A 14,747-nucleotide genomic window follows, 5' to 3' on the forward strand; every position below is an offset into this window, starting at 1 on the left:
TTCATCACCTGCCCCCGCATTGCCTGTCTGCTTTTCTCGTGGTGGTGTTATTGTGGCTAGAGCCCCCCCAACCCCCCTCCGCAGTGGTGCTCTGAGGCCGCTGTCCAATACCTGGCCTGGGAGTCTAGGAATGTGTCCCTGCGTGTGTCCCTGGAGCCCCGCCAAGGGGCCACTGCAACGAGGAGCATTGCCTGTGCACAGTGCCGGGTGCCAGTCAGTCCACCAGAATCCTCTACTCCGGAGTTGCTGCCAGGCAGCATCCTAGGGGGCATCACTGCCCTCGTGGCTGCATGGAAGTGGCTCTTCCCAGGTGGTTCTGCTTCTCCACTGTGAGGAGATGTGGCCCCACGGTGGGGTTGCCACCTCAGCATGGCAGGAGCCCAGCAAGTGCAGAGGGGAGCAGGCTGCGCATGGTCTGGCGAGTACCTCTTCCACAGCCAGGGGCATTTGGGTGATGACCTCTGCTCAGGGACTAGGAGAGGGTCCCCTGCACAGTCTGGGTTGACTGACTGCGCTTGGCTTGTAGCTCAGACAGGGAGGTACAGGGGCTGCTGAGGCCTTCCCTGTCTTCAGCATACTGAGGAAGATGGCTTCACACCTCCACCCTCCTTAGAATTGAAGGCAGAGAAATTCCCAGAGGAGGAGCCACAGGGAACACTAACTCTTTCAGGTGGCGTCTAATCTAGCTTTCCAGGTGCTAGAGGCCGACCCTTGGCTTCCCCTCAGTTTTATGCCCCAAGGGCCCTCTGGCAGGGCAATCCTGGAGAGGAGCAGAAATACTGGTGGCTCCATTCCGAGCACATTCCCCTTGACTCTCTCCCCCCTGCACTCTCTGAACATAGCATGTGGGAGAGCCCTGGGGAGCAGAAGGTGACAGAGCCACTTTCCCCAGGAGCAGGCAGAGCCAGCGGGGGCAGCCTTCCACGTGTGTTTGCACACGGACATGGATGCACTGTGGCCAGCCAGCCGCTCCTCCCCACCCGAGGAGTCAGCGAGAGGAAGTGGACCTAGATCAGGGTGCCAGGCTTGTGTGCAGGCAGTGTGCACGTGCATTGTTTTCCCTCCTTCCACAGCCTCTGGTTAACAAGATCCTCTTTCCCTTACAGATCCCCAGATGAGGCCTTGCCTGGAGGTCTTAGTGGCTGCAACAGTGGGAGTGGCCACTCCCCCTATGCCCTGGAGCGGGCAGCCCATGCCAATGCTGACCTTCCCGAAGCCTCCAGTAAGAAGGCAGAGAAGGAGGCCAAGTTGGCTGCTCCGAGGGCAGGTGAACAGGGAGAGGCCATGAAACAGTTTGACCTGAACTATGGAAGTAAGTCGTCCTCACATCTTCAGGGGAAAGAACTCAGGTGGAACCAGGGGCCGGGCAGTCCTCGGGCCGCCCGAGTTTGCCTTTGCACTGAGTACCGTAGCTTTCGGGAACAGCTCGCCAGGCACTGGGCTGGATTCTGGGGCTGTAGAGTTGAGCAGAGTAGGTAGGATTCCCACGGGTGTTGCTCACAGCCTGTTGAACCCCCGTGACACCCTGTGGCTTCTGCGTTTTAAAGAGAGGAAGCCTGGAGGTGTTCCGTGGTGTGTCCAAGGTCGCAGAGCTGGGGTTTAAGCCCTTTGTGTGTTCTCTCAGTCGTGCTCTTGGACCTCTTTGGTTTGGGATAACAACGTTTTAGATCAGAGGTGGCCTGAGAAGGGTGCAGAAGTCCTGTCCAGGTTTGTGTTGAGCTTGACGCTAGATCTTAGGCGCCTGTTGAATTGGGTTGTTCTTGCCTCCTGGTGAATGGAAATACTGTTCCTTCTCGTGAAATCTTGGTTCAGGTGCCATCATCGAAAATTGCGGGTCCAGTCCCGGGGAGGAGAGTGAGGTGGGTTCTATGGTGGGCGAAGGCTTCATCGAAGTCCTGACCAAGAAGCAGCGCCGCCTGCTGGAGGAAGAGAGAAGAAAGAAGGAGCAGGCCGTGCAGGTGAGGGGTTGGGGGGCGGGGCATGGGGCGGGAGGGCAGGCTGGCATATGCCCAGGAAACCCAGAGCCAGAGAGTAAGGGAGTTCTCGGTCAAGCTCAAGGTGGCAGAGAGGAAGACAGTATTTAGCAAGCACACATTGTCTCCCCATGCCTGCTATTACCAAGGCCCTTCTATCAAAGTAGGACTAGGTGGTGGCATCACTGTTATGCAGAGGAAGAAACTGAGTCTTGAAGAGAGTGACTTGTCTAGGGTGATAATAGTGGAAACTTGTCCAAGCCAGGATGCAGACCTCCGTCAGCTCCCGGCTCCTCCTCCCTCCCCACTCCTCATTCCTGAGTGGAATGAGATTTGTCTCCCTGAAGTCACGTGGATCATGACCCCTGTACTAAAATGGAGTCAGGGCTGGACCCACACACAGGTCATGGTCCATTGGCCTTTCAGGTCTTTCCTGGGGGGTGCTTTGCTTGGCATCGCAGTTCTGCTTGAGTTTTTGGGAGACGAGCATCCCACACGTCTCTGGAGCATTTTCAGGTGGTGTGATTTTGGTACCTGGGACACTTATCCTGGGGAGAATTTATCAGTCTTTGTGCCTTAAGCTAGACTACAGCACCCTTTCTTCCCCTCAGGTGCCTGTCAAGGGTCGAGGCCTTTCCTCCCGTATTCCTCCTCGATTTGCGAAAAAGCAGAACAACTTATGTCTGGAGCAAGGTGACGTGACCGTGCCTGGCAGCAGCCTGGGCACTGAGATCTGGGAGAGCAGCAGCCAGGGTGAGAGTTGGGGGATGTGACCCCAGCTGTGGTGTCCAAGGTCACATCACGGACCGGGTTTGCTTCTTGGGGAGGATTCTGCTTTTGAGCTATGAATATAGATGGAGTAGTGCCTGTTTGCTGGGTTCCGCTGCTGAGCTAGTGCCGAATGCTATCTGAGCGATTTGCTGCTGCAGCCCCCAAACAGATACACAGTTTTCCTTGCCTAAAATGTGGTAGAAGAGCAGAGCATTCATTACGTCCAGCAGTGTGGAAAAGGATGGCCCCTGGAGCTGAGATCGCGCACTAGTGGGCCTGGCCTTCTTTGTTGGTTGTCATTTTATCCCACTAACTTACAAAAGAGAAGCAAGTGACTGAGAGACCAGCAGCAAGAGTTCAGGAGCTCTCTTCTGTGCTGTGCACCCTTTCTTAACATGAGGAAGGCTCTGGAAACTCCTTCCTGAATGCTCTTCTGGAAAGGCAAACTGAGACCAGAAGAGGGTGTACGTTAGTTTTTAGAAAATTCGTTGCCCTGAAAACTTTTTTTTTTTAAAATTCTATATCAAATGTAATTTTTCTGGGTATTTTTCCTTGTAAAATTAAAAGCTATTTTCAAAGAATAGGTTATTCTTGAGGCTTACATGAGCCAGGAGCCTGCACTGTTAGCCCAGAGGGTGCATAGATGAATAAAGTAAGGACATTTGACATTTCATAGCTTGGGCCCATGAGAGGATCTCGGAGAGGTCACCTAGTGCCAGCTCAGTTTTCTGCAAAGCAGCTGAGGCTTTAGAGGGAACAGACTTGACCCAGGGGACTCCAGGGTCGTAGGACAAGCACCCGAGACACTGAGTTCTGGGCCTTGGTTCTTTCACTGTTTCCACATAGCTTGTCCTCGTGTGCTCGGTGAAAACGTGAAAACTTTGGTTCTTGTAAACTACAAAATAATATTCGACATGCCCAGCTTTGATGGAAAGGGAGCACAATCCTTTGATAAAACATCAATAACGCTACATTTGGTAGTGACTGAGTGACAGGTGTCATAGTATTGATGTCCAAAAATGCCCAGGCGCCAGATTGGTTGAGCTGCCAGATGTCAGTCAGATGTGACTCTCAGGTGTGAGTCATCATCCCCTTTTGTCAGATCTTTTCCTCCAGAATTCTGCAGAGTCTCGTTGGTTCCTCAGACCAGGGGTTGTGTCCAAGGATGGCTTCAGAGAGCCCTTGGATATTAAAATAGCATGTGAAAAGATTTTTGTTTTGTTTTGTTTTGTTTTTAAGATGGGGTCTCACTATGTTGCCCAGGCTGGACTTGAACCTCTGAGTTCAAGCAATCCTTCTGTCTCAGTCTCCCGAGTAGCTGGGATTGCAGATATGTGCCCCCACCCCCTGCTAGCATGTCAACTTTTGCATGCATATCTATTTTTCTGGGCTCAGGATCCAGGGCCACTCAAGAAGTGGTCTGTGAGCTTAAAAAATTTTAGTAATACCCACTTGGATCTTTCAGAGACTCTGTAGAAGCCACCAACTTTGGCCAGGAGTGGTGGCTCACACCTATAATCCCAGCACTTTGGGGGAGGCCAAGGCGTGAGGATCACTTGAGATCAGGAGTTCAAGACTAGCAACAGAGTGAGACCCTGTCTCTATTGTTTAAAAAAAGAGAAAGAAGGCCAGGGGCGTTGGCTCACGCCTGTAATCCCAGCACTTTGGGAGGCCGAGGCAGGCAGATCACGAGGTCAGGAGATAGAGACCATCCTGGTTAACACAGTGAAATCCCGTCTCTACTAAAAATACAAAAATAAAAATAAAAATTAGCCGGGCGTGGTGGCAGGCGACTGTAGTCCCAGCTACTCGGGAGGCTGAGGCAGGAGAATCGTGTGAACCTGGAGTGCAGAGCTTGCAGTGAGCGGAGATCGCGCCACTGCACTCCAGCCGGGGCGACAGAGCGAGACTCCGTCTCAAAAAATAGAAAGAAATATATATTTTTAAATTAAAAAAAAGAAGCTACCAACTTTTAGAAATAATATAAGTGAAAGGAAGTGTGAGCATAGCAGAAATAGCAACAGAGAATCCAGATGGGCAGGAGTGAGGGCTCTGCCCTACTCACCCTCTCCCGTAATGAGTGAGATGCTGAGAAACACGTTGGGTGAGGATGTGGAAAGTTGGGTAAGACTGTCAGACCAGCTCTTCCACGTCACACTGTTCACTGGGTGTCACAGGTAGGGGGCTGGGGTCAGGGGTGCAGGGGAGGCAGGGGAGTTGGATTTCTGCAAGCCGTGCCTATGCTTGTTCTTTAAGAGCTCATAAACTTGTGTTTCTCTAGACGGGTTGCTCTTTGATGCCCTGACTCTGTCTCCCTCCCCTGGCAGCTCTCCCTGTGCAGGCCCCAGCCAACGACTCCTGGAGGAAAGCCGTCACTGCCTTCAGCAGCACCGAGACTGGCTCTGCGGAGGTGAGTGTGGCCGCTGCCCGCATGCTGCTCCTGGGATGAGTGTGAGCTCACCATCCAGAGAGCCGGCCTGCCATGGATCTGTGCATCCAACCCAACCAAGCCCCTGCCACCGCAGCTGAGCTTGGAATTAGGTTGTTTCCATGGGGCCAAGCTCATCAGTGTTTTTCCATCTTGATTTCTGGCTTGTACATGGGGTGTGCATGAGCAGGAGAAAGAGAAAAGGGGTAACAAGGGAGGACCTAACGCTGGGTGGGTAGAGGATTCAGGACCGCCTCTGAACTGGCGTCAGCAGCCATGTAGTCTGATGTGGGTCACAAGTAAGATGGGTATGGCAGCCTCGGTCTGGGGCCTGCAGAAGATTCTGTGGTCACAAGCTCTATCGGGGTTGGTGTGTTTGGCCACATGTAAGTTGTCAGGCATCCTCAGCAGGGCAGGATCAAGATCAGGATCAGACTTGGCAAGGGGCATGCAGGGTGTAGACAAGTCTGTGTGCCACACACAGTTTTACTCTCTGGATAATCAAGTTGGGAGTTTGAGGCTATAACCCATTTTGTGCTCTGCACAGCAGGGTTTTAAGAGCAGCCAGGGAGATAGTGGCGTTGACTTGAGCGCCGAGTCTCGGGAGTCGTCTGCGACCTCCTCACAGCGCAGCTCCCCGTATGGGACTCTGAAGCCAGAGGAGATGAGCGGGCCTGGCCTGGCGGAACCCAAGGTTGACAGCCACAAGGAGCAGGCCCCAAAGCCATCTGAGCAGAAGGTAACCTGGACGTTCCAGTCACAGTAGCCAGGGCCTGGGCGGAAGGGGCCATCGTCTCGTCGTCTTCCTCAATTCCTGTGACAGTAGAAGCTGGAGAGAGTGGTCATTCCAGTCTGTGTCTCCACCTCTCTGCTTTTTTATCAAGGATTCAGAACAAGGCTCTGGACAGAGCAAGGAGCACAGACCAGGACCCATCGGCAACGAGCGTTCTCTGAAAAACAGGAAGGGCTCAGAGGGGGCTGAGCGGCTGCAAGGGACTGTGGTCCCGCCTGTTAACGGAGTAGAGATTCACGTGGACTCCGTGCTGCCTGTGCCACCCATTGAATTTGGAGTCAATCCAAAAGTGAGGCTTTGTTTTCTTGCTTGCTGCTTTTACTTTTTATTTTTGGTACTTGGAGAGGCTGGGGGCTCAGACAGGATTATCTCCTAGAAAGAATAGAAGGACAGGAGCCAAGCACTCTTCCAGTGGCTAGAATGTTGGTATGGAGTCCTGCACGTGGCCAGTGCTCTGTTGAGTTGCTTTAAAGATTGCTTCACTGACACCAGACAGGCCAGCGATCTTCCCTGTTTCTGTCAGGCCACCCAAGGGACAGGGGGAAAGGAGTGGAGCTGGCGTCCTGTCTCCTGTGCCATGGGAAGCCTCTGGCCATCTCGCTCATGTGTGGCTCCAGTGAATGCTGCTCAATGGAGTTTTTGAGTCACGGAAACTGCATCACGTGAATGTGTGCCTCTGGGGAATGGAGAGCCAGGAGGATCTCAGTGGGCTGTGTGGCTTTTTTTTTTTTTCTCCAGGACTCCGATTTCAGCTTGCCGCCTGGTTCTGCCTCTGGCCCTGCTGGGAGTCCGGTGGTTAAACTTCAGGACGCCTTGGCCAGTAATGTAAGTCCACACTTCCGCTTCTGGCTGCACTCGCGGCTTGGGGCTGGCAGGCCCTGGGCGAAGGAGACAGCACACGTATTTCAGGTGACCTGGGCTGGCACGTGACTCAATTGCTAGCAGCTCCGTGTCCTTAAAAGGTGCTTAAATGTTCCTGCCCAGGTTTTGTGACCTTCCAATGGGGATCGTATAGTTCCTAAGGTCTGGTTTATTTGGCTCTCTTTGGTTCCATTGTCTCCTCTGTGCCAGGTGCGAGCCCATACTCAGGCTGCCTTTTCCATGGCCAGGGGTGAGGGGCACACAGATCGAGTAGGAGAGCCCTCCTCAGGAGGCCCCATCTCACCATCCAAGGGTCCCTGCCACCTGCGATCTGTTGTGATCCAGAGGATCTCCTGGCACTCCACCGTGGGCTCAGGAGCTGGCAGTTCCATCTGTTGTGGCCACTTGGGGCTGTGGCCGAGGCTGCCGCAGTGACGTCTGGTTCACTGCTCTGTCCTCACCGCCTGCAGGGGTTGGTGCTAGTGCATATGTTGAATGAATGAGTATCATTTGGGCAGCATTTCCCAGAGGATTCCAAGGAATGTGAGTGCTGTACAATATTCACAGGTGTTGAATGAAAAAAAATGTGGAAGTGCTGGGCTCTACAAGGTTCTTTACTCTGACAGTCTACAGTCCCTATCATGTGTGGATGGACACCGGGGATCTGCAGGAGGCGGGGGGCACTGTTGCATTTTCAACCTGTTACCAGAGCCCTCTTTCACTGTTTGCTGAGGGGCACAGCCTTCCCTGTCTGGCCCAAGGCATCTGCAGGCCAGGTGACAGGTGCCTTCTGAACCAGGTGCTTGCGTGCAGGCAGCCAGTCCATACTTATACCGCTGGGACATGGCTCTCCCTGTCTGGAGGGCACCATGGAGTGTGGATATGGGGGTGGCTCTCTGCAGACTTGTGTGGAGGAAACTGATGGAGGCAGCCATCTCAAGGAGATCAGTCGTGGTCTTGGCTGCCATCAGTTTCATCTGGGTGGTCTTGGGTACATGTGGCCAATACTGAAGATGCATTTGGACAATTCATAGATGCTGCTGGGCACTGTAGGTGCTTTTGGGCAAAGCCACAGATGGGTTTGGGCAAGTCATAGATGGCATTTGGACAAGCCTTGAGTGTGTTCAGGCGAGCCATGGGTGGGTTTGGGCAAAGCCGTCTCTGTGCCTATTTGTGTTCCATGGTTTCTTTTTCCTCCTCTCCAGGCAGGGTTAACACAGAGTATCCCCATCCTGCGGCGGGACCATCACATCCAGAGGGCCATTGGTCTCTCCCCAATGTCCTTCCCCACCGCCGACCTTACTCTGAAGGTAACACCAGCCCTGAGCTGGGCGAGGGCCCACCCAGTACCTTAGCTTACAAAGAGGCAGAAGGGAGGAGTCCCCGACCCCCCGAAAGCTTAGATCGGTGCTGCCCACTGCCATCATGATAGTAATTTTCATCCCTCCCCCACCCTTGCTTCTGAAGATGGAGTCTGCGCGCAAGGCTTGGGAAAACTCCCCCAGTTTGCCGGAGCAGAGCTCTCCAGGCGGCGCTGGCTCAGGCATCCAGCCTCCATCCTCTGTGGGTGCCTCCAGCGGGGTCAACTACAGCTCCTTCGGTGGAGTGTCCATGCCACCCATGCCTGTGGCCTCTGTAGCACCTTCTGCTTCTATGCCAGGTATCTCATCCCCTGAGCCAGGCCTTGGGGTCCTTCTCCATTTATTGTCAAGAGAAATGGATTAACAGCCCCAAACACCACCTCCTGGCCTTGTCTTAAGTAGCAGGTAGAAGCAGCAACTTGTTTTTAGGCCGAGTGGCCACAGCGCCCCTGGGCTGCAGGTAGTGTGCACGCTCTGCTTCCCCGTGCTGGGAAACAGAACTGGGGGCGACAGCGAGGCACTCCTGCCTCCTGGTGAGAGGAGCGGGCAAAGGCTTGGCTTTGAGTCAGACCTGGGTTACGTGCTGGAGCTGTGCTGCCTCGGCTGGTGATCAGCTCTTGCTGAGCCACAGCGTCCTCCTCTCTTAAATGAAACGGGGGGCGATGACATTGCTCCATGAGGTGGCCACACCCGTGAAGCCAGGTCTTACCTGGAAAGGGCTTTGTATCAACAGAGCCCTTAGTCACTGGCAGCTGTTTTTGTCCTGACTGCTACCATCCTTGTCATGTGTCGATGTCCCCAAGGGAAAGCGTGGGGGTTTTGAGGGCGCAGCTGCCAGTCTCAGTGATGTAATCCCAATAGATCCTTCTGACCCTCCACTGTGGACTCAATAGCAGGGAGATGAAGAGGACAGTGACTGAGAGACCAAGGCAGCCCTGGTTAAAGTAGAATGTCCCTTCGAGTGTCTGGGGCAGTTGATGAGTGGGAGGTGGGAAGGGTAGGCCAGAGCCCACCTGCCTCCTCCCACCTCCTAGGTCTGACGCTGCATCCTCCCTGGGTTCCCTGAGGTGTGTGCCAGGCGTGTTGTGAGCAGGCGCGTGCTTCAGGCACACAGGGAACCGAGCAGCCTCTGTACACATGCCCTTGTCCGTCCGCACTGACTCTCCTGGGTAGAGCAGACCTGTAGACTTGTCGCCCTCAGGGACATCCAGAAGTAGTGAGGCTTGATCTTCTTCTACCTCCCTTCTGCCGCTCTGTTTCTAGGCAGCCACCTCCCGCCCCTGTACCTGGATGGCCATGTGTTTGCAAGTCAGCCCCGGCTCGTTCCTCAAACGATACCTCAGCAGCAGAGTTACCAACAGGTGACAGCAGCCAGCCAGGTGGCCTGGCTGGGGGTGGTGGGGAGGAGCCAGCACAAGGCGAAATTGGCTTGCTCTATCTGCTCATTGTCTGTCTGGTTTTCCGTCCCCCTCACATGTGGTGACCAGCACCTGGCCCGCCAGGAGACATGTGTTAAGTGAATAAACAAGAGACAGGGAAGAGGAGTGGAGTTGGCTGCTCCAGACTCTGCTTAGTTTTCCTTTCTCAAAGTTCTCCCTCCTGTGTCCTAGCCGGGGAATTAGCTAAAATGGAATTTTCTTTGGTGATCAGGTATCCTTCTGATGAAGAGAAGAAAGGCCTAAACTCCCAGGCATGGATGCATTAGAAAGAGGTAGTCTTAGAAATGAGCAGGCGTTGGTTATTTATGCAGGACTGGCATACTTTCTGTGCTGCCAAGGGGTGATGTTTGGAAGTCTCCCCTCTAACGCTGGTGCTGGGTCTTTGGGATGGTTCAGCCGCCCCTCGACCCATGTGCCTGCCCAGCCACGACAGTGGCCTTCCAGGCAGAATCTGCTCCGAGCGCAGGCTTGCTGATGGAGGACGTGGTCTCTGCTGACCTCTTTAAAAACATGTTCTTAAGTGCTGTATTGTTTGGTTTTCAAGATTTTGGTTCTTGCATAACTGGGTCAGACTGCATGTATCTTTGTTTTTGTACGTCGTTAAATTCAGCGTTATGTTTCTGGGACTCACCGCTGTTGATGTATGTGCTAGAATCCATTTTTGTTGCCGTATAGAATTCCAGGGTAGGGAGATGCTGCGGTTTGGGGCTGCTACCAGTTTTTCATTATAGGCTTTATCCCAATAGCAAGGGAAGCCCAGGAATGACATGCTGGCATTTGAATTTTGGGCGGTGTTCCAGCAGCCATGTGGAGAGGGGCAGGGGAGGTGGGAGGGGAGGAATCACCTGGATGGGCCTTGCGGTTACCTCCACCACCCCGTTTTCCCGTTCACAGGCCGCCGCTGCCCAGCAGATCCCTATCTCCCTTCACACATCTCTGCAGGCACAAGCTCAGCTTGGACTGAGGGGTGGGCTTCCTGTGTCCCAGTCCCAGGAGATCTTCAGCTCCTTACAGCCCTTCAGGTGAGCTCAGGTACCAGCTTGTGGAGCTGGCAGCTCACAGCCAGGGTCTCAGCCCTGTGTGCAGCCTTTGTCCTGTGGCTGTTTGGTGCTTCTCTGCTTTGGGGCAGCGGGGTGGGGAGGGGTGGGGCTTTGCTCTGGATCACTCTTCAGTCCGTTGTTAACTGTGCTTTAGGAGAGGCCTGGGGTGAGCTGATATGTGGCAGGCCTTGTTTTGCTTTTCCATGTCATCTTGCCTCCTTCCCTTGCTCCTTCCTCCTTCTCTCCCCTTGACTCCCTGCCTCCTCCCCACCGCGGGCTGCTCCGTCAGTGTGGCTGCCAGTCATTGTGGCTGATGTCCTGTGCCTCGTACAGCCTGGATGTGTTCACTTGTTTAATCCAGCAGCATCAGCGCCATCTAAGAGCTTGTTCTCAGGCCCCATCCTGGACCCTCTGAGTCGCGCTCTGGGAGTGGGGCCGGGGATCTGTGTTTTAGCAAGCTCTCTGGGGGATCTCTGAGGGGTGGGACGAGATCCACAGCTGGACTCATCGACCTGATCCTGACCATCTGTCTGGCTTTTGCAGATCTCAGGTGTACATGCACCCCAGCCTGTCACCGCCCAGCACCATGATCCTCTCTGGGGGCACAGCCTTGAAGCCTCCGTACTCTGCGTTCCCAGGCATGCAGCCCTTGGAGATGGTGAAGCCGCAGTCTGGCTCACCCTACCAGCCCATGAGCGGGAACCAAGCCCTGGTCTATGAGGGCCAGCTCGGCCAGGCTGCAGGCCTGGGTGCCTCCCAGATGTTGGACTCCCAGCTCCCACAGGTCAGGAATTCAGTCACTCCACCCAAAGCCCTAGGCTTCTTTCCTTCATGACCTTGCCTTTTCTTTCCGCCCGCCTCAGTGTGTGCTGGCCTATCATGCTGTTCGTTGGTAGCCACCGTGCCCGCTCCTCAGTGTGCGGGAAATCAGCCTCTTCTGAGTAGCCCCATCACCTTTTTTTTTCTTTTGGACGGAGTCTGTCACCTAGGCTGGAGTGCAGTGGTATCATCTCGGCTCACTACAACTTCTGCCTCCCGCATTCAAGCGATGCTTCTTCCTCAGCCTCCTGAGTAGCTGGGACTACAAGCGTGTGCCGCCGCGCCTGGCTAATTTTTGTATTAGTAGAGATGGGGTTTCACCATGTTGGCCAGGCTGGTCTCGAACTCCTGACCTCAAGTGATCTGCCCGCCTTGGCCTCCCAAAGGGCTGGGATTACAGGCGTGAGCCACCACCCCCGGCCCCTCGTCCACCTCTTTATTCTCAAGACTTGGCTGTGCCCTAAGCACTGCCTGCTCCTGCAGCCCCCAGATGGGGGCTCCTTCCTTTCTCCCTGCCCTTGTGCAGTAGGGTGTGGAATGGGGTAGGAGTCCTGTTTGCATAGTTGTTGATGCTTCTAGACTCCTTCCTTCCTCCCTGAAACCCCAGCTTTGAAGCCCACACCATAGACTGTGCCTGACAAGCCCTCCACGCTGCTATGGTGCCGTCACCACATCCAGCGTCTGCTGTGAAATCTTCCTCTCCGTCGACCTGTGGGCAGCATTTGGCACCTTTGAGGGTCACCCTCCTTGTCTGGCCTGGCTTTCAGTCTGTCTCCACTCTCCTGTTCCCGTTCCTAGTGGTTTTGATGTCTGCAGAGATGACCCTGGGTCTTTGTGCCATGGACCCTGTCCGTGCAGTTCGTGCCCTCCTCACCACTGGTGCCCTTGTTCACTTGGGCCCTGCTCTGTGCAGTTCTCTCTAGGCTTGGCCGCTCCCGGTAGCTGTGGCTCTCGCATAATCTCAACTTTCAGCGTCCCTCTCAGTTGTCACCTCTGGCTTTTTCAACTCCCTCTAGTGACCCAACTCGAAAATTCTTTTTTTTTTTTGAGGTGGAGTTTCACTCTATCACCCAGACTAGAGTGCAGTGGCTGGCACAGTCTCGGCTCACTGCAACCTCTGTCTCCTGGGTTCAAGCGATTCTCGTGCCTCAGCCTCCCGAGTAGCTGAGATTACAGGTGCCTACCACCCACCGGCTAATTTTTGTATATTTAGTAGAGATGGGATTTCACCATGTCAGCGAGGCTAGTCTCGAACTCCTGACCTCAAGTGATCCACCCACCTTAGCCTCTCAAAGTGCTGGGATTACAGGTGTGAGCCACCACGCCCAGTCTCCACCACCCACGTTTTTGTCATTCTCCCACTTGGCTTGGCTTCTTCCTCCCCATCAGCAGATCCGTTGAGCCACGTGTCCTTTGCATTTCATCCAAGCTGTGGCTCTGAGTCAACCACCACCCTCCTAGCAGCTTTTCAGACTTGCATCTTGCCCCTCACTGCCTCCCATCCGTGATCTCCCTTTCTGTGTCACCCAGGAAACAGAAGCAGTGACAGTCTCCAAGCCCCTGTGGCCACATCCCTGCCTGGGTGCTGCCTGTGCCCCTGGGGGGCCCCACCCCAGCAAGTCTCCCTCCCTTTCATGCATCGGATGGCCCTTCCTGTCAGTACACAGACGAGTTGCAGTGCTGACCCCGTAATCCCGCCCCCCACAGCCCTTGAAGCACTGTCTTCACCCAGTTACCAGGCCATCACTCCTGGCTTTCCTGCTGCCTCAGACTTCCTCCTCAGTCTCCTTTGCTGTCCCCTCTCCTTCCCAGTCCGTAACAGTTGGCATGCCCCTGGGCCCTGCTTTGGGCGTCTTTTAAGAGTCATGGCTCTAAATTCCTCCATCTTCTCCTCACTCCCAAATGGACATCTTCAGCTCAGATCTGTCCCTGGAATTGAATGTGAAATCCAATGAACTTTCCAGCACCTCTCCTGTGGTCTCATGACATCTCAAGACTCATCATATCCAAAACTCGATTTTCCTCCCCGTCCTTCTGCTTGTCCAGTCCATGTCCTCTTTTGCTCCCTTCTCCCCTCACCTCACCCGACCCTTCAGCGGGCCTGTCGGCTCTGGCTTTAAAAGCATTCAGAATCCAGCTGTGTCTCATCCCCTCCACCCCCGCTGCACGCTGTCCAGCTCCTGTGGGGGCTCCTACCTGGCCTCCCTGCAAGTCAGATCATACCCCAAGTCAGCACTCTAAATGGCAGCATGTCCCCATCATCTTCCTCCTGCACCATGTTGGTGCTCCAAGGAGGAGCATGGTGTTTTGCGGCTCTGGCCACTACACGTCTCAGTGATGTAATTCCAATAGATCCTTCTGACCCTCCACTGTGGACTCAATAGCAGGGAGATGAAGAGGACAGTGACTGAGAGACCAAACGTGGCCCAGCCCTGCTACCCCATTGTGTCCCCCTGTCCTTAAGAGTCTCCAGGCCCACATCTCCCCCTCACCTATCTTGTTCTAGTTAGTTAGGCCCTGCAGCCACCCTGTTCTCCTGTCACAGCATGCTTCAAAGAACCCCCACAGCCCAGAATCCAGCCAGTCTTGTTTTTACCACCACTTGATGCAAAACAGTGAGAGTCTTGAATGTTTGTGCTGTACAGAGGAATGCAGAGATACACGTCTGGTGCGGCTTTCATCTTTTGGGATTTGGCTTGGCCATTACTTCTGACCTTCCTCACTCGTCCTCTCCTTGCCCACCCCGCCCTGTGTGCACCCACAGATCTGGTGTGCACACACAGATCCTGTGCCACTTTGCACCCTGAGTGTCCTGCAGCTGTGTCCAGCGTGTGACATGCCACCCTGGCAGTGTGCAGGCCCATGTCGGACAGGGCCCTGCCGCTTCCCCAGCACCTCGTATGCTTTTAGTAAGCACTTGCTGGACAAAGGCAGAAAGGGCTGAAGATAGACGCAGCCCTTAGCAGAGATGTGGATGAGACACACTTAACGCCGTTAGCTCCTGTGCCTGCAGCCAGCTTCGCCTTGCCCATTTTCTCACCACCTACTGCATTCCAGCCAGAAGACGTGCCCCTGCCATCGAAGGTGTGAAATCCTGGGCGATGTCTGCTGTGCTACAGTAGAAATCAGAGCGTGTCCTGCTGTGTGCAGGCTTTGCTTTAGTTCTTCTGAAGTGTATGAATTTGAAGTACATGTGCAGTTGCTCTTTGGTGCGTGTTTGGGGTTTCTCCGTAGCATCGGTCGGTCCCCCTCCTGACTGTCG

The 14,747-nt window shown here is 54.4% G+C and overlaps 1 protein-coding gene and 2 non-coding genes across 20 annotated transcripts in view; all 3 read left to right on the forward strand.

Annotated features, from left to right (window-relative positions):
* Nucleotides 1-14,747, forward strand: part of LOC105464051 (proline rich coiled-coil 2B) — a 133,393-nt gene that overhangs the window by 111,905 nt on the left and 6,741 nt on the right. For 14 of the 18 annotated variants that reach the window (XM_071078463.1, XM_011711674.3, XM_071078460.1 and 11 more), the window contains 12 exons: nt 1,107-1,312; nt 1,813-1,958; nt 2,585-2,726; nt 5,072-5,154; nt 5,720-5,911; nt 6,057-6,254; nt 6,704-6,790; nt 8,032-8,136; nt 8,294-8,486; nt 9,451-9,548; nt 10,521-10,648; nt 11,210-11,450. In XM_071078463.1, coding sequence (XP_070934564.1) covers nt 1,107-1,312; nt 1,813-1,958; nt 2,585-2,726; nt 5,072-5,154; nt 5,720-5,911; nt 6,057-6,254; nt 6,704-6,790; nt 8,032-8,136; nt 8,294-8,486; nt 9,451-9,548; nt 10,521-10,648; nt 11,210-11,450 — 1,819 coding nt within the window. Of the gene's footprint in view, nt 1-1,106; nt 1,313-1,812; nt 1,959-2,584; nt 2,727-5,071; nt 5,155-5,719; nt 5,912-6,056; nt 6,255-6,703; nt 6,791-8,031; nt 8,137-8,293; nt 8,487-9,450; nt 9,549-9,837; nt 9,899-10,520; nt 10,649-11,209; nt 11,451-14,747 lie in introns of those variants that run through there. The other 4 variants (XM_071078469.1, XM_071078464.1, XM_071078468.1 and 1 more) reach the window with 2 other exon arrangements.
* LOC112423524 (small nucleolar RNA SNORD62) lies at nt 9,026-9,111 on the forward strand. The gene has a single exon (XR_003014003.1). It is a non-coding gene; the product is annotated as a small nucleolar RNA SNORD62 (small nucleolar RNA).
* LOC112423522 (small nucleolar RNA SNORD62) lies at nt 13,815-13,900 on the forward strand. Its single transcript, XR_003014002.1, has one exon. It is a non-coding gene; the product is annotated as a small nucleolar RNA SNORD62 (small nucleolar RNA).

Source organism: Macaca nemestrina, chromosome 14 (genome assembly GCF_043159975.1).
Source record: "Macaca nemestrina isolate mMacNem1 chromosome 14, mMacNem.hap1, whole genome shotgun sequence".
Classification (NCBI taxonomy): Eukaryota; Metazoa; Chordata; class Mammalia; order Primates; family Cercopithecidae; genus Macaca; species Macaca nemestrina.